Raw genomic sequence first — 20000 nt, forward strand, 5'->3', positions numbered from 1 at the left:
TTCGAGCGTCCAGTTCTCTACCAATCGTAAAGCGCGTATATTTCTCCGTTCCTTGTAGAACAATACTTTCTAAGTCTTTACTTTGAATATACTGGTAAAGATCCTCTGCAGTTTCAATCAGAAAAGTTTCAATTCTGTAATGGAGATTTGAGTTTGCCTAAAGCAGAAACAAACATTTTTTTCAAATAATTCACTTTGAAATGTCTCTCACTGAAAGATTGTTATCTTTATTAACGTTAAAATGTTTTTAACATTCTAGTTCATGCATATAAGCCCGGGAAACAACATTCGCTTGAATCAAAAGTACTTTATTTTGGGGTAAATTTTCTCAATATCCTTACCATACCGTACATTGTGAGTTTATGGATTACCTTTTTCACCTACTTCAGTGACCATAAAATTCAGATTCTTGTCTTTTGATAACTTTGTTTTTTGTCTGCTCTTCTGTTCTCAATACATTTTTTTTTTAATTTTTAACATTTTTTTTTCAATATGCCCCCAACCTACCAAGAGAAATAGTAACAATGCTTTGAAATAATTTGAATCCAATCCATTTTATCTATGAAGATATGGTTAAATATTCAAATAAATTATTGTTATTAAATCATGGAGAAAAATGTCATAATTCTGTTATTTAACTTTGACTTAACTGTTCTGTCCTTATTTGTGGGATCATGATTTATACGTTTAAACGTTCAATACTACTGACATATTGATAAGTTTACATAAATGCACTTCCTAAGGATGCCCCATTTATTAATGTAATTTATTATTAGAAGAGAATTTCAAAAGAAATACTATTATATTCTACCATTTTTTTTTTAATTTTGCCACCTCTTACATCGAAAGCAATAATTTGGAATTTTTTAGATATTTATAAATCATTGAAATTTAAGTAAAGGTTTGTATATAAAGGTAAGGGAATATTACTCCTCCTTCATATTCATGGGGTCATATTTTTTATCCCCAGCAACGACAAACCAAAGTCAATTTAAGATCATCAACTACTCCGTTGAATAGTGCTTGGCATTTAGAATTCGAAGTCTCGATGTCATGTTTGGAGTTTTAATTGCTTTTAATCTAGTAGTGTAAGGTAAAAATTCACATTTACTGCTTTAATAAATATGCATCATTGACATTTAGTTCTTTTTGGACTAGCTAAACAAGATTTGACAGGGATGTGAATCTTCATTCAATTAATCATTCAGTCTTTGGCCGAGTCGGTTAAAGAATATTTTGGATTAATTTTTATTTCTCAATTATATCTTTGTGGAGATAATGATTATTATTCAATTAAAATAAAACGTATCCCGTTCTACAAAACAAAATGAAACAGTTTGTCTAAATGAGGGATATCAAAGATGAAAATGGGAATGGTGGACAATTGTTGATAAGAAAATATCAGGGTGATTTGAACCTTTTGCATCAAGTTTACTGTATCTTGAAGAAATTACAAATGTCATGAAAATCATAATAATTACATTTACATGTATATGAAACAAAGCAGAAATTTATAGTTAATTTGCATTTGACGAGATTTACCTCCGTTCTTTTAGCTTCGATGACTTGCAGATCTCTACAAAGCTGATCCAGATACTTGTTTGTATCATCTGTATTTTGTCTTGCACATTTAAGCTTGCTGGAAAGACTTATATCACAGGCATCAACAAAGGATTCTATGTATCTGTAACATGAATATTGTAATACAATTTTTACAGTTCAGTTATACAGGGTTTTAATAAATTAAGCTACATTACACGCACCTTGGTTCCAACGGATAAAAAATGAAAAAAAAAGTCTCCATTCTTATCTATTTAATCATTTTTTGAGAACTTTACGTATTACATATAATGAAACAAAATTTGTGTTTTTCCCAAGAAAACACTATATTTTAGGGCTATGAATATGTACCATAGGGTATGTATAACGACTTATAAAGAATCTACATTGTATCAGCCTTACCATTCGGGAAGAATGTCACGATCTAATTCAAAATTTAATTTTAATACCAGGTATTATATTTTGATACCTAGAAACTAGAAGAACTATGAACAATGAACTCACCCCCTCTTCCAATATGAATAAAATGGCAAAATCAGTGTTTTTTTTTTTACCTTGGGAGACCCGAAATAAGTGTTAGATCAAAAAGAGAAATAGACGATGTGGTTCACAATGGTATTATGTGGTGATGAATCTGTGAAAGTTTCATTAAATTTACTGTGTGGTAAACATGTAGAAGGATCTATGGATAAGAGATGAGTTCCCATCAGAAGAATTGTCGTGTCCATGTTTTGCTCTAGGAAACCCGAAATATGTATGTGTGTGTGTGAACAAAATTAGAATAGAAGGTGCTTAAGTGCGCTATGTAAAAAGATTCTAATTTTCATTCAGTGGTAAAATAGGGGTTGTGGATAAAAGATTGGTACGGTAAAGTGTAACACGCGGACAAACGAAGATACAGACAGCTAGATTGACGGACAGACAGACGTATGGACAGACAGACGTATGGACAGACAGACGGACTTATTGATCTTTTTAAACCCCCACTGTTTATTTATCATTCAGATTGATTCACCTTTACCCTGCATTGAACCCTGAGACATATACTATTTGTTTTTTAATCATGTGTTTCAGAAAAATACCTTTATAATGTACTAATTTCACATTTCTAGCAACTCAAGCCTCAACATTTTTTTTTTTTTTGTCAAGACTTTCTCACCTCAAATGAACTATAACTCTTTTGAATTCATTTTTGGTTATGACGTCTTTGAGAATCTGATAAAATAATTCGAATTCCGCAGTGTAGGCTTCTTCTTCATAAACCTAAGCCAAAAAATATGCAAATAGATTACATGAAGCAGAAGAAAGCACTGTCACGTAACACTTTTCTTAATATTAAATCCAGCTGACACACAATTTGGATTTTAGTACGACCAAGAGATTTGCACACTTCTATGAACAAATGCAACAAACTTTTATAGACGTTTATTTTACGCAGCTTCAATGTAGGTTCTTGAGAAACAGTACCGACCGGACACAACCTAACACCAGCGCAAACCCGAGATGGATCCCAGGTTCGCTTCCCAGGTTTGCTCGGGGTCCGCTTCGGGTTCGCTTTCAGAAATACACTCTGGGTGCGCTTTGGGTGCGCTCCGGGTTCGCTCCGCGTTCGCTCGAGGTCAGTTTATGCGGCGATAGATACACGTACACTTTACATGTACATGTAAACAGTGAAATTATGGAGAACATTGATAAATTTTCCAAAATTCAACTGTACATTTGACGTAGATGTACATGTATAATTGATTTTCTTGATTTCTCCGATCTCGGAATTTCGATACCGAGAGTTATTTAACAAAGGGTAAATTAAGCATTTATTTTTCTTTAGTTATAGCGTGAAAAAAAAAACAGAAGAGGAAGAAAAAGGTGTTGAATTGATATTCAATGTATCGAATGGTGTACAAGTGAAACTGAAGTTACATGTACATATAGCATCTAAGCAAAATACCTTTCAAATTCATGCGTTATATACTTTAAAATTATATTTGTTATTTCTTAAGTTTTGCAAAATTATATATTAAATCTTTGCCAAACACTTGAATTATGATATTGCATCCATAAATTACATTAACCTTTTTAAAGAAGAAGGTATGGATTCAGCTTTATTGCGCCCTAAAAATATAATGACATCAAAAAGTTTTGAAACTGGCTTAAATATTAGTTAAATAAATGACTCTCATAAATCAGGAAAGAATATGGCATAAAGGTTTACCATTCTGAAAATATGACGTCATTAATGTGAAGCATTTCTCTATTTTCAACAGAAAAAGCCTCAAAATGGCACATTGCAAGGGTGATTTTCCTTTTGAAAACAGTGTCCACAGCCGTCGCCCACTTTAATTTTTTGATATTTTATGCAAAATTCAATAACAAATTACATATCTCAAGATCTTTGTGGGCGATGCCTGTGGACAATGTTATCTGAAAGAAAATTCCATTGAAAATTGGTGTCTTCGGCAACTTTTTAAGAAAATACGGGAAAATGCACATGTTTATGACGTCATAATTAGCATTTAAAAGCACATGTGAAAAAAATTACTTGTGTGATTTTTCTGCATTGAATTTCAATTATTTAAAAAGCATGAGTTTTCAACTTTTACACCAGTTTCATTTTTTAGAAAATCACAGGGCAAAATTTGTATGTAAATCATACCTTCTTCTTTGTACACGTGATATATTTAGATTTCATTCATAGTAGTTACAAATAAAAAGTTCGAAATAAATATTTACAGGACATTTTCAAAAAAACATTATATCAGATCTTTTTCACGCTCAGAATTATGGAGCGAGTATGAATTTAATCAGAATTAAAAAAAAATAATAAAATGACACATAATTATTGTTCTCCTGGCCCGCTAAGAATATGATGATATATCCCCCCTACTTTACACACACACATTAATAAAATTAAAAATTATCTTTAAAAAAAATTCTTAAAGCCATATATGGCGTATGTACAATGAAAATTATTAGACTAAAATTATAAGAACTTATCATTTGTATGATTACTTTATATAAAGATAGAACTTTTCCGTAAATTACAAAATCTAAGTCAATTGCGTTATAAAGATATCACAATCTAATTTGGATTTTTGGAATTTTCTCCGGCTCGGAAGAAAATACAAAAGATTTAAATAACACATTACAGAGAAGATAAAATTGTATTATTAGGTGAAACGAGGTGTTCTCCGTGTTCAGAATTGTATGAAAAGCTTTAATTTAAATGTATTAACTATATTATTTACTTAATTTTGTATTTTTAAAAAATATATTTTTTTGATCAGTTACGCCATATATGGCTTTAATATTTGAAAATAAATTACTGCAGGAAACATCAAGACCAAGAGAGAGAGAGAGAGAGAGAGAGAGAGAGAGAGAGAGAGAGAGAGAGAGAGAGATCTAAACTGTATTAACTCTCATCATTAGACTAGATTTTAATAATAAAGCCTGATAACCTTTTCTTAAATTTCTACGAGTCATCCTCCCAATCCCGTTCTCGAATTGTTTTCCATAAGCCTGCTGCAATACTTTTTTTTCTCTCAAAAATATACAGGAAGAGAAACATGTACATGTAATTTTAATTTAAAAAAAAATCAATAATTTGGACGGATATTTTAAATAAATCATAGGAACACGTAAATAGAGAAAATGGAAATAAAATTATTGAATGATAGGCACGTAGATATTGTTGTACTGTTAGTATCTTGAGATGATGAAATTTTACAATAATTGTCAAAGACCAACTATTTTTCTTCTCTCCTCTTTTTGTCAATAAAAATTGTAATACCAATTACTGATTTCTTTTTTACGCATTGACTGATGTATTTACTCAATTTACCCATTGGCTTTAAATACTGGTATAAAGAACTATAAAGAAAACAAATACGTGATTCATGTATCCTTCTATTTGGAAAATTAACAAATAAAATTTATTAATTGCTTTAATATAAAAAAAGAAAATGAATATATAAATATGAAATACAACCAGGAGAATTAAAATAGATAAATATAAAATAATATTTTGATTATCATAAAATACTTACACTGTAACTTTACACCTTTAGCTTGTATGTACAATGTTTGGATTTGTATTGAATTAAATCAACACTTTCGATCTTTTATCCCAATCGACAGATCAATATGCTATTTTGATTGGTTGACGCGCTGATTGGTTAATCGCTACTACTGATTGAAAGCTCTGTAAAGAAATACCGAACGGGTGTTCGCTCTCTGAGGCCGCTACTGAATTTGGGGTTTGCTCTCTGGGTCCGCTACGGGTTCGCTTTGGGTGCGCTTAGGGTTCGCTCGGGGTCAGCCCTAGCGGACCCCAAGCGAACCCGAAGCGGACCCAGAGAGCAAACTCGGGGTCCGCTCCGGGTTCGATTTCTGTTAGGTTGTGTTCAGTCGGTCTTGTAGTCTCACCTATTGAGCTATATCGGGATGGCTTTGGAACGATTACGTTGATTTATTAACTTTTAATGTTTGCTGATTTACATGTACTAGCATTGTTAAAAGAAAAGGTTTAGGACATGTTTGATAAAATTGTGTAATATAATTCTTTACCTTAGCTGCGGCGAATTTAAGAATATTTGTATCTTTCACATCCTCCCACATTTCATGAACTGTTTCTCTGAGTTCTTCGTAAAGGTCTTTCTTTCGCCTTTTTTTTGTTGGAATAATTGAATCCCACTTGTTGAGCAGAAAAATTGCATCTTGAGGATCGAAAGAGTACATTTGACTCATCGATTGCCTCACATGCTTAATAATATGTGAAAGCTACAAATTATTTAAATGAATGTTAATAAGTGTGGCTGAAATATTCAAATGATGTAAAATTTGCATAAAAAAGAAAGAATACGTTTATTTACTTCTCTTTTATTATAACGTTTTAGAGTTAGAAAAAATATGTTTTATTTGTCAAAGATATCCTTTCCCAAAAATATATATATATTTATTAATAAAAGGTGATTAAAAAAAGAGTACCCTATCATCTTGAAATCCACCTGCTGAAGCAACGCTTACAACAAATATAAAAGCCACTGCATTTGGTAGATAATCTATCATCTTTGACGCCACATCATCTTGTCCTGAGTCTCCCTTTCCAGGGGTATCAACTATTATAATGTTACCCTAATTGAAAAGAAAGATTTAGTATAACATTCCTCAAATGATCATATTCAAAATTTTGGGACCAGAAATTTGGAATTTTAAGAAGAAATGAGGCTTAACGCAAGCATATATGGTGACATTTCTAGGGAATATGAACTGATAAAAAAGTTTTTAATTATCACTTATTTGTGATTAAAGAATCGTCACGCCTTTAAATGGCAGCTTATGAAGTGTTTATAGTTTTTTCAAATGTAATTAACACTCCAAAGTCAAGGTTAAAAGTTAAAAACATTGACATCCATTGATAAATCTTGTCACTATAAATACACCTATGAAATATTTAAAGGTACTTGGTCACAGATTTGAAGTTAATATTTTCTCTATAATATTACGACTTATATAATTTAATAGCATTTCACACAAAAATTAATTAAAAATCCTATTTCATTTAAAAGTTACATGTATTATAACTTCAAATTTTTTGGCGAGTTTGATTGACACATCCATGCACTTTCACAAATTTTAACTTTATTTTTAATGCTTAGGAAAAGTGGCAATCCTGTTGTGTATTAATCAGAAATATTAAAACTTTAATTCAGAAAAAAAAAATTATTCAGAATAGAAATGTTAGAAAGCAAAACTCCTTCACAAGTATCGTCATTCCGAGCTAAGTGTTGTGTATAGAGTTAAGCATATCGATCACACTCGTGTTATGTACACATTTGTGTTATGTACACATTTTTTATAAACAGGGCACAAGCTCTGTAACTGCTGATGTTTACGATTCCCCAGGTGCGTTCAATCGTCAAAGTTTTCTCACCACAACTGCAAGGACTAACAATATATTGCGTGTTTGTTTTGCTTTCGAACATGTCTACTCTGAATTTTCTGGATTAACGTATTGATATATTTCATTTATACACAAAAAGATTGCCACTTTTCCTAAGTATTAAAAATAAAATTAAAAATTAGTGAAAGTGCAACATTGTGTCAATCAACATGATCAAACCAGGCAAAAAATTGAAATTTTAATAACTTTTTAGGACTAGAGACCTAATCCGAAATTTTGCGCCACTGCGCAGGAAGTCGCGCATCTGCCTTGAATCAGATTGACGTAATTGTGTATTGCTAATGATGATTGATATACACTTTTTAATGTTTTCAGAGAGTTTCATACCTTTACTCCCAATTCAAAAATATTTTACACATTCATTTGTTGATTCTATAAGTCAATGATTATTTTACGAAATCTGCCGTAAGCGCATGGCGAGAAAACAAAACGGGTTTTGATGTTGATGACTTTTTCTGACTCGCCAGTCAGGCTGGCTTTCTTCATTAGAAGCTGAGTTTTTCATTAAAAAATGAAGTGCAGCAAGTTCAAACATCGTAATAATGTACGACCCCTGTCTCCCATTATCGATACGATTCTAGAGCGGATTCTGGACCGTGACCCGAGAAGATAAGTTCAAGTTGATGTTTCTGATAGAGATGATTAATTTTTGTTGGGAAAGATCTTTTTCTGAATAATGTCTGTTAGGTTGCCTTTTCATCCTAAAGATGATTTAAATATGCATGATGCTAAATGAACATAAAGGTGTTTGTACATTGTAAATGAAAGAGAAAACAAGAGCACGGAATGTCAGACCTAACAGCTGCCAAAGCTAGCTTGTAATTTCTGATGTGATATCAACACTATTCAACATTTCATTTGGAACAGGTAACCATATTTAGATTTTTCTGTTTTAGGCTAAATGTTGCGTTTATTGATTATGTTTTATTATTATTGTTGAATATATATTTTTTTAATGTATCTTTAGGTCTGTGTAAAAAATGGATGCAATTGCATTGTAAATGTTAAGCAAAATACCTTATTAGAATAGCCGAGTTTATAAGCCTACTTAATTCTCAAAGAATATTCAACCAAGCTTAAAGCCATGCAGATAAACCTGGCTATTTACCTGCTTAGAGATGAATCAAGTAAAGTACCAGCAATGGTGAAATAGGCTGATCACTTTATTTTTAGATATATGTATTTTGTGCTAGCTTCATTCAATCATTGATAAAAATTTTCCTATATAGCAATGAATTTAAAATAGTAAACTTCTTTTGAAGATTTTACATGTGTGTTGTTGGTAATTCCCCTGTGTTACCAACATGTAATCATTAGAATCAAGTATGCTATCTTATATGTCATGTATTTGAACCCTTGAATCATTTGTTTTAATGCAAAAGTTGTTGAATCATTAGTTGTGTATCGATCATAATTGTTTCCTACAAAAAAGATAATAATGATTTGACTCCATCTTTTACAGTACATGCATTCGTGGCTTTGAAATATTAACAACTCAAAATTGAATAACACAGATCATGCTATCTTAGGCAAATTTAAGATGTATGTATACGTGCATGAATGTAGATTACAATACTCAAATGAACTTTGCATTTCAAATTTCATGATTTATTTATTTACCACAGAAAAATATCTACAGACTGAGATACTTGTATTGAGGAAATACCTGCTGTTGAAGAAAAAAAAACCCAAGACATGTTTGTTTAGGTATGTATTTGAAGTCTTTAAGAATGAGAACTTCACTCCTGACTTTTTCAAAAGGGGGATAAATGTTTAAAGTCATTCTCCTATTCTTTGTACACTGACAATGCAAATTAATCATATACTTTATTAGGGTGTGAATATCATTTTTTTTACTTTGAGTCTTTCAGTTTATTCATAATTTTCTTACCCTCCCCGATCGATAGATCAGAGGCGTATATTGTTTTTGTCCTGTCTGTTTGTCTGTTTATCTGTTTGTCTGTCTGTTGTCAACTTTAATCTTAGCCATGACTCTCGAATTTTAACAGATATAGACTTCATATTTGGTATGCATATTCCGATAATTAAGTTTGCAAATGACATCAAGGTAAATGACCCTTTGACCTTAACTGTGACCCCTAAGCTAAAAATAGCTTTTCCAATCTTTGTTGCCGCCGGGTGCATAGTGTTTTTCTTATATCTTACCTTTCTAAAAGAAATGCATAAAATTGTGTACATTTGATATTGATTGATTGAATGTTATATATTTATCTGAATATCACATAGTTTTTATGTATTTCAGGTAGAAACAACAATATACCGGTAGTTCAAATTGCTGCATCTATTGGAGAACCCATTGTCGTCAGGAATTTTTCTTGAATTTCCAGCATTTCTAAAAATGCACCAAATTGCAGGCATGGATTGTTTGTTGTAGCTTAACACATGTTACAAGATTATTTAACCCTGATGAGAAGTCACAAAATGCAGTGAATGACACTAGGGAGCAATGAGGAGTGATGGTTGTTTAGTGTGCCAATATCTGCTGTTCACTGGGACCACAACATTTACTCTCTCAACCAAAAGACCTCCAACTTCACAGCACCAGAATATATAATTAGCCACTGGGAAAATTTTTACAAACTTTTCATATGTAACAATATTGCAAGTTCATAGTGTTGCTCTACATGTAAACAGTATGTACATCATCTATTAGATATACAGATGTGATGAAATAATTAGGAACTCTAGTTAGTGTACGGTTAGTTTTACCCCACATGTATATATGGAATTTCTCATAAAAAACAAAACTAAAAAATCAAAGTTTGTATATAAGGTAACAGCTAATAGCTATTTAAAATGACTGAGTGAAATCATTATAAACAAACATATACAAGTAAAATATTTTTTGTATATTAAATTTCATCTACACATGTATTTGATATCGAATGGTACTGTTTGATACTTCATAGTTAAATCTGTTATATCTGTCATCATTTTTTCCTGAAACGTAAAATACTTTATAAATAAAATATTTTACCTGTGTGTGAAGATTTCATAGTTTTACAATTATAGTAGTCTAGGCTCAGAGTAAAATAACACAGGTGCATTATTGTGAAGTTTTTGGTTGTAAGGCTTAATATCCATTACATACAGTTTTGTAAAAAGACACATGAATTCCCAATTGGAAAATTTTGCAAAAAATTCCCAGATTACAAATTGATAGACACTTTTAGCTCGCCTGAGCTGAAGTTGAAAGGGGGCGGGGGTTAAGGTGGGACACAATAGGGGATCAAAGTTTTACCTAGAAATATCAAGACATTTTTTTTTCTCAAGAACAGAAAATCCATTTTTAGTCATATTGGTATGGAGGCATCCTCAGGTAGTAAAAATGGTATTGGTGCAAATGAGGGCACCCGGGGATAGGGCTGGACCAAAGTATGTGATGGGGTGTCAAATGAAAAAATAAAAAAAAAAATCATCTGCTCAATAACAGCAAAGCCAGTTGTTATATTGATATGGAAGCATCATCAGGTTGTTTAAATTTCAAGCGTCAGTATTTGACTATTTGATCATATACAGTAAAGCACGTATATAAAGAAAAATAAAAAACACCTATCTTGAATTAGTCCCTTATACTTAAATTTACACTATGTATGATTATTTCTAATTTGACAAACACTGTATCATGTACATGTATTTGTGTTAATTACAGGTATGCTAGGAAAACATTAACTTTTGAAATAATCAAGCTTTCATATATTGATTTGTTACACAGGGGACCCATGGGACGTGGGTCACCTAAATCGTACTTTGAGACAATCCTTAGAGTATAATACGCATATATTTCACAAAAATTCTATTTTATTACCATTCCTAGAGTGTTAAAAATTTAAATTATTATTTTTATTTTGTGTAAAAGTAAACTGAGGAATAAGAAAATAAAACAACACAATTTTTTGGCCACGGGATTGTCAATGATTTTTTTGTCAAAATTGCCATTCAAAAGAGATTGACACACCCCCTTAAAAATTTAAGCTAGTGACCTATTTATTTTTTGGCATTATTTGCTACTAAATTATCTTGTTAACATTGTATCTTAATATGAATAAATATTCCATTGTAGATTTTTTAAAGATCACTTTATACCACAAACTCGTTATTTCCCTTTACTTCCTATAGTAAGCATCGATTTCCGTTGCCTACTTTTAAAACGCTCCCTAATAAAAATCTATATCGATGAATGTATAATTTTTTCATCGATTTTAACTCGCAAAAAGTCACTTTAAGTATTTTATTTTGTGAAATGCTATTAAAATATATAAGTCGTAGTATTAAAAAGAAAATTTTTACTTCAAGTCCCTTTAAGTCGTACCACCAACTGTTCAAAAGTTATGATCAAGATTAACGTTTTGAAAGTTTTGGGAAAAAATGTGAAATTCAAAGGTAAAGGTCAAGAGGTCAAATTTGGTGATGCCTAACAAAGGTTTGGTCACAAAGAATATACATATGACGAATATGAAAGACACACCCTTATCACCTTAAAAATTAATGGCAAATGTTGAAGTTTTAAGAACAGAATAACATACAACACGACAGAGTGTGCAAAAACTGTATACCCCTGAATGTTCGATAACGTGGGTATTACAAACAATTATAGAGATTCATTTAAAGTAAAACATAGGAAAAGGAATTCTTTATTTTCCTGATTTCAATAGAGCATGAAATATTTATGTTATACGTTGTATATGAAAAAGAATAGATATTTGCAGCCTACCTTCAATAGCGGTACCGGAAAACAAATATCTATATATTCTATTCGATGGTCATATGTGTTAGCTATATCTTCCAGCATCTCACTCATGTCTTCTTCATCCTTAAATTCTGACATAGTTAACACTTTCCCGTCTTTATCTAGCGTTGATACTTTTCTTTTTTCTGAGTATCTTATTCTACACACTCTTGTTGTCGTTGCCTTGATATGAGATGGTAAAATATCTTCGCCGAGTATTAGATTTATTATGGTTGATTTTCCAGAGCCTGTTTCTCCTTAGAATAGGACGAAAGTGTAAAAATAGACAATAAAATATCCAAATATTATGATATAATATGTGATATAAAAACAATGTCTGTTTTTTTTCTTTTTTAATTTTTTTTTTATAAAAACATGAAGACTAAAATCACCTGCTACCACAATAGCACAATCCGTCATCATAAGATCCTTCTTTCTAAAATCTAACTGTTTATGTATATCTTTAAATTTCCGCAAATCGGGTTTTATATGCTGTCCAAAGCCTGGTCGTTGAATTAATATCTCCATAGATTTATATAGTTCGTATATATCTTCCTGAAGACAGTCGTAACTGCTGATATTTCTGAAATATAGATAAGAATTTACAAAATTACAGGTTGCTGCAGTATTCGAAGCTCAGCAAACATGATACAATAATAAAACGGATATTCAGTGTAAATGGTGAATGTAGACTTTGAGTCTTTTTATATAAAGAAAAATAAACATCACACTTAACCTACATAAATAATACTCTCGAAATCGGTTTATTAATCCGCTTACAAATGCACTAAATTATTCTTCCTTTAAAAGAGAATTTTTTTAAACTTTGCAAGAGAAATTTCTGAATACTTCGACAAATGTAGGATTTAGCTAATTTTTATGGATTGAATTTATAAATCATATCAAGAAAACTTAAATGAAAAAAGTACAAAGAGATAAATAATAATAATTCATGCAGGCATGACAGCATTGCCATAATTAATGTATTATTATATGCATGTAATAACTGGATCTCAGGCGCGTCGGATAAGGAGATTGAGGTTTGTAGGATTGGGAGAAAAGCTGTCCCAACTTTCGATTTAGCACAGTTTGATTAAGGTGTTTTGAAAATGAAATTATCAAATTCGGTTCTGAAAGGAACCAAGACCCCCCATCCGCCTTACATATATATAGACAACACTTGAGTTGGCATAATTTTTCCCTTTTTTCCTAGTCAATATTGTTTTTTTTTTTGGAAGGGGGGTGTTTATTTTCTTTAGCTGCCCAAAAAAATACTACATAAATGATTTTATATGAAGATTAAAGTCGAGTTTTGTTTACTAAAAGTGTTCATAAAAAAGCATCGACGTATGGTAACCTACACGTCTATGGTTAACGTTGTACGTAAATAAAGGCAGAAAAAAAAGCTCGTGTCTTAAAATTTTATAACATTAGGTTTAATAATGATGGTTCACAATTAACAATTGTAATAATAAACTGTAGGTTGAATATCGCACGCAATCAACGTTGCGTTTAAAATGTATTATTTAATAATTTTTTTTATAAGGTGTTATTCTTTGCTCAATCCCATTTTATGCAAATCTGTTATTCATTTCTATGAAAGAATTTCCAGCTCCGAATTGTAACAAATTCTGTAGACCCTATATGATTTAGTCTTTACAATATAAATATTACTAATGTTCTTTGAATTTTTATAACCAGTGATTTTTTACTCGAAATAAAAAAAAGCAAACACTATTTACGATTAGGAGGGTAATCAAAAAGTTATCAAACTATCTCTATATTTAACAAAACCACAGTTTAGTTCAGGATGACATCTGGCACATATAGAGTCATACATATGTTCTTTATAAAGAATATGTAACTGAACGTTTTACCCCGTGTTTTAGGACACAATGTGGAAATCACGCCATAATACAGATCACTTGTGAAAAAGATGGTTGAATCATTCGTATTCGAGAAACAAAAGACTGTAAGGTTAAACGTATATTATAGGAAAATCCTTCGAAGAAGCTTGTTTTTTTCTGTTTTCCAGCGAAAGCATATTGGGAAATACGTGTGTGTTTTGTGTAGCAATTTGACGTGAATGATCACCAACTTCCAGTTGAAAAATATAAATAAATTTCTATACAATATATAGTTCTTTTGTTGAGACTATTTAGATTTTTAGACTAAACATATCAGATATGATACAGTGAAGGCACGCATATTCTATCTACATGGAATAAACGCCGCTCAAAAGATAAATTGCTTGGGTTTTGATGGTCAACATGCTAATTCTGAAAAAGGATATTATTATGCACACATGCTATTGCCAAGATATGGCCATTTCCGACAAATGGACTGTTTTTGTCGTAAAAAATAACTTGCATGATAAGAAATATAAGAGTCTGGAAAAAATTTAAGCTTTTTTGGCAGAACGCTATGAAGCATGTCCCGTGACCGCCTATACATGTATCAAGGGACCCAAGCACGGGCAGAAAGGTTACAGATGCGCATTCAAATTAAGGGAGATTACTTGGGAAAACTTTTAATACTGCAATCCTGTATCATTCTTTTATAAAAGTTATTTAATAAGTTTGCGAACTTCATGATCAGGCTGCTTCATACTGAATTTATGTATTCAATAAATCAAAATGTAAATTTATCACCCAGTATCATTACCGGAAGTCACTACTGGAATGCAAATCTGTTAGTTCTTCCTGCATTTCCTTTTCGTCTTCTCTGTCTATTTTCTCTTGAATACAAGCTTGGGCTCTTGCATAGATTATTTCTTCTTTTTGATTCTTTGTATTGCTGTCTGAACTTGATTCAACTTCTTTCTTTGTCGATTCTGTGTTCATAGTGTTGCTCCTAAATCTACAGTATACGTAGAACATTAGAATATATAAAATTGAGGTATAGTATAAAAGCGTAGGTCGTTATTCGGGTTTTATTTTCTAAGAAGACAACACGGAATACATGTACAAAATTAAAAATCTACATTATTCCTGTGAGATTACGTTAAAAAAATTCAAAAGATCTGAGAACTACACAATTTTAGGAACCAGTTCCAAACTACGAATTAATGTACTGCCCGTATCTCAAAATATAAAAAAAAATCATAAATTAATGCAAATAGAAGGAATCTTAATAGTTAAGGTAGTTCTTATAGAGGAAATCATTGAAAGAATGAACATGTGTTTAACATAATGACAATATTTAGATGGCTTGAATAAAGTAGTATCGTATTTATTTATGATCGGAATCAGGATCCGTATAATGTGACTTCAGATAATAAAAGTAGTTTTGATTGATTGATTGTATATTGTTTAACGTCCCTCTCGAGAATTTTTCACTCATATGGAGACGTCACAATATGCCGGTGAAGAGCTTCAAATTTTGACCTTTACACGGCATTCATGGCCATTGAGCAGTGAGGGATCTTTATCGTGTCAATGCCTGCCGCTGACACGGGGCCTCGGTTTTTAAGGTCTTATCCGAAGGATCCGGAACTTTCACTTCAAAGTGCTAAGCGCAAAGCGAAGGAACAGTTGCTACCCATTTTTTATCGACTTAGGTCAGTCGCGGCCGAGATGCCAACTCCCGACCTCCCGATTACAGAGCGAGCGCTCTACCGACTGAGCTACCATGAACGGTAAAGTAGTTTTGAAGGGTTAGACAGAGAATTGACACGGGATGCTAAACCAATTAGACATTATGAAAAAGTATTATAGAAAAATCTTCTGATGATTTAGATTCTTACCCAGTATTTTTAAGAAGAAAAGGTTTCAGTCTGCATGAGGTATTAAGTAGATTTTGGGTCATTGTATATCTAGAAATGCTTTATCTTTACAAAACATCTCTAGCTGTTTTGACTCATTAAAGGGAGCAATTCGTTTAGTACTCTTGAAATGCAAGCAGCTTGCTAGAACATCTATTAACCTAAGGATGGCAAACACTATATGGCAAAATATGGGTTGTTTGAGCATAATAGATTACGATTTGCTCTGTTTCACAGCTCTGTATCATCCAGTTATTCAGTAGAAGTACTTGAGGATTTTACATGGACACAGTGTTAAGCTTACTAATAAAATGTCATACTGGTCCTAGCTTTTAACCTTAAAGCTGATATCAAAAGAAACTAGAGCATTTGTTTTAAGATTTAAGCAATACAATCTCAGACGAAAAAGGTATATTAGAAAAAAGTTAACTTCTTTCGTAAGATCATAATACAAAAGGGTTTGATATTATTCCTAAAATTATCACAATAACGAAAATTGACCAGCACCAAATCTGATATAGCCCCCCCCCCCAACCCGCCAACCCCCACCCCCTCATCCCGAGCCCCGAAAAATATTATAATATTATATTACACAAATACAAGATCTCCCTTGATTTGCAGTTGGGTATGATTTTTGATTTAAAAAAAATGGGTTTCTTTTCCCCTAATAAATACAAGATTCATTTATTGAAGGCCACACCTTAATTAAGATCATGGAAGATTTTTTTTCCATGTTTTTATATCAAAGACAATGTGTACACTGTTTTTGTAGAGGACTTCGCTTCATTTGACATCAATACTACCATTTACAGATAATTATAAGGTGACAAATAGAAATACCGGTGAATGTTTCAGATAGAAAAAAAATTCACAGTTGTGAGATTCTTTCAAGGACTTAAGGAGGAACGTAAAACAATATATAATCAATCAAGGACTTAAGTGATATCAGACAAATGTAATGCGATTCATATCTTCATGTTGTACATTATATCTTTTTTATTTACATCTGTAGCGTGATGTCCGAGTCACTTGATAGTAGGACATTTACTTGCAGTTTTCAGGTCATCTTTAAATTTTAATATTTTGCAATTGCATAACTGAATTGAATATATCCTTATACAGTTTAATTTATTTTTTTTCAGCATATATTTACTGATTAAAAAGTGTTGCAAACTTATATAATTATGCGTCCTTTCCCATAAAACGTCAAATTATCGATTGCATTGCAACCAATGATTCGTTTTAACCTTGCTACTTTGGATTTAACGAACGACAAAACGGCATCTAATAGTAAATTTGAATGTAGACTACAGCTACCCGACAGTTCAGTATTGTACATAGTTTCACCTTATACCCGGAATATTTGTGTGAAGTCGTAGCTAACATTTCCTGTATAAGTTTGTTCACGCCTTCGTCTTGTAGCCTTAACAGTGCTGCGTACCCATTGTGAAGTCAAAATTAAGGGATTTCAAATAATATCCAATCTGTCATACTCGCGAGATAGAGGTGAATACATGGGATAAATAAGAAAAAAACATATAAGGTGAACTGAAAAAAAAAATAGAAATTTTATATTTTACCAATAAATATACACCACACTTGAAGAAGGTGAATTCGATGCACACAGAAACTAGCATCACCCCCTTTTCATCCTCTCTACTAGTAAAGGGTACATAGAGGCTTTAAAAGATAAATAACCTTAAAGACGAAGATCCAAAATCGCTACTTCCATGAATATTATCTGATCTAAAACTCTGCCACTTTAAATTTTCTTTTGAAATTTCCTCCTCTGGTTCATCTAGTAATTCTTCTCTCATGGCCATGGATTCTGCAAAAAAGCATATTGTTGGCAGAAGTCTTTGAAATCATATCTGATATCATTTTTTAGATAATGATGCATATTAAAGCGAAGCGTAGTCTAAAAATATCTTAATTTATATATGAGTTGCTGTAACATCATACTTTTCTGTCTTATCTATCAGCCGAACAAAGTGGCAGGTTCAAATCGAAAAAAATATGTTGCCTCAAACCGAAATAACAATGTTTTGGATATCCATGGAGCATTTGCGTATCAATAATATTAGCTGCAGATCTGTAGCTATCCGGAAAAATATATATTGATAGACCGGATAGCTACAGTGCCACCCATTGAAAAAACTGTATATTTATTGCGCACAAAAAAGTGCGCTCGGTTTTCGATTTATTTCTCCATGTTCCTAAAACTGAAATCTCATAATATTACTAACCGTGTGTTCCTAACATATTCTTTGACTCTTTCCACAACAAAACATTCGTCATAATTATTTTTAATAGTCGTCCTGACCCTGATAGTGTAATCATCGAACATTTCGATTATATATACTGCCATTTTCGTTTCAAAGATAATTCGGTCCAAAAAGCTTCGTTCAGATGTCAACTACGAATGTATTAGATAAAAGAAACAGAAACTTTTTAAAATCTTCCCTCTTTTGCAATTGAGGTAAGAATTAGGAAGAAATAATCAAGAATCGAGCGCACTTTTTGTGCGCAATAAATATACAGTTTTTTCAATGGGTGGCACTGTAGCTATCCGGTCTATCAATATATATTTTTCCGGATATCCACAGATCTGCAGCTACAATAATATCAGCTCAAAAGCGGTTGATTACTTTAGACGATGTTACATATTTTAGTCGGATTTCAAGTATACATTCTTTGTAAAATTCTCATGGCTTATATACTGTAAATCACTTTTTATTCGCGAGGTCTTTATTTTCGCGTAATTTCGCGAGACAGTACGCTCGCGAAAAATTAATTCCCGCGTAAAATAGAAATCCTTAAGATTATCTAGAGCAGAGCAAAGACCACAATTCGCGAAAATTTTGTCTTGCAAGTGAAACAACAAAGAGCACTTCATATGACCCATTTTGTGTTCCTCAAGTAGACAAAGTCACACCTAAAAGTCAATTTCCGCTTTCTCAACAAAATCCAACTCTTAAAAAAGAAAGTCCAGTTGATGTGGTAAAAAAACAATTTGGGTACCATGGAGGTATCCCCATTTATAGCTAATTCACTTTCCAAATATATATGAATATATCGTATAAGCAATCCGCAAAAATGCTAGCCAAAAATGCTTGATACTGGAATTGCTCATAAACAGGGTTTTAAATTGTTTTACAGAGGTCTAAGACTTCTTTTTTCCTTTTTTAAAAATAACTTGGTGTCAGGTAATTGATACGGGGATATTTTATAGGATAAGCTACTAAAGGAATTATACGAGGATTGCATAGGGGGTCCATATCTAGATCTATGTTGGACGCACTGAATTTTTAATTTTTTGCATAAAATATAGCATATTTAATTAAAAGAAACTATCTAAGTAAATACCACCATGCTTCTTAATTTTTTTTAATATTCTTTTATCTTATATTTCATTTCTTTTTAATCTTATATGTTCCCTATTTATTTTAAACTGTGTTTTACTAATACCTGTCTGTATGTGTGTTTTAATGCAGGACCATATTGAAAACTAGCATTGTTGCTAAAGTATGTTATCTTGGATAAATAAAGGCTTTATTATTATTATATGATGAGTCTGCTTGTATCTTAATAGATACTGTGAGTTCCAATCTTAAAACGATTTTTTTACCGATTTCCTCTCTTAGTATATGTACTTTGCTTCAAAAATTTCCTAAAACACGCAGTGGTGAAAATCAGCTGCTGCATTCATACTAGATTGGAATAAAAGCGAAAATATAAATTCTTTGTAAAACAAACCTGTGCTTTCTTTTTTCTTCACACCATGTCTTCTTTTGAGGAGGAATTTCAGTCTAAAGATGATGGCCAGAAGAACACAGATGATGACAATTAGAAGCCTATTTAAAACAAATACAAGAAGAAATTTTAATATGCACATCATCTCTGAAAAAACAACAACATATTAATGTCTTCTCGCGAATTACTACAGAATCAGATAACAGGAAAATACC

At 31.8% G+C, this 20000-nt stretch overlaps 1 protein-coding gene across 1 annotated transcript in view; it reads right to left on the reverse strand.

The window, feature by feature from the left end:
* Positions 1-7: 7 nt before the first annotated feature.
* Positions 8-20000, reverse strand: part of LOC134236878 (dynamin-like protein 2) — a gene marked incomplete at its 3' end in the record, with an annotated part of 30685 nt that continues 10692 nt past the window's right edge. Inside the window, exons 2-11 of the mRNA XM_062719032.1 lie at positions 19789-19886; positions 17731-17860; positions 14934-15128; positions 12662-12852; positions 12255-12526; positions 6544-6690; positions 6124-6336; positions 2720-2823; positions 1543-1684; positions 8-157 (exon numbers count right to left, since the gene is read on the reverse strand). Coding sequence (XP_062575016.1) covers positions 8-157; positions 1543-1684; positions 2720-2823; positions 6124-6336; positions 6544-6690; positions 12255-12526; positions 12662-12852; positions 14934-15128; positions 17731-17860; positions 19789-19886 — 1642 coding nt within the window. The remainder of the gene's footprint in view (positions 158-1542; positions 1685-2719; positions 2824-6123; positions 6337-6543; positions 6691-12254; positions 12527-12661; positions 12853-14933; positions 15129-17730; positions 17861-19788; positions 19887-20000) is intronic.

Source organism: Saccostrea cucullata, unplaced genomic scaffold, assembly GCF_032062105.1.
Source record: "Saccostrea cucullata isolate Sc308-1 unplaced genomic scaffold, CSIRO_AGI_Scuc_v1 ctg3356, whole genome shotgun sequence".
NCBI classification, from domain to species: domain Eukaryota; kingdom Metazoa; phylum Mollusca; class Bivalvia; order Ostreida; family Ostreidae; genus Saccostrea; species Saccostrea cuccullata.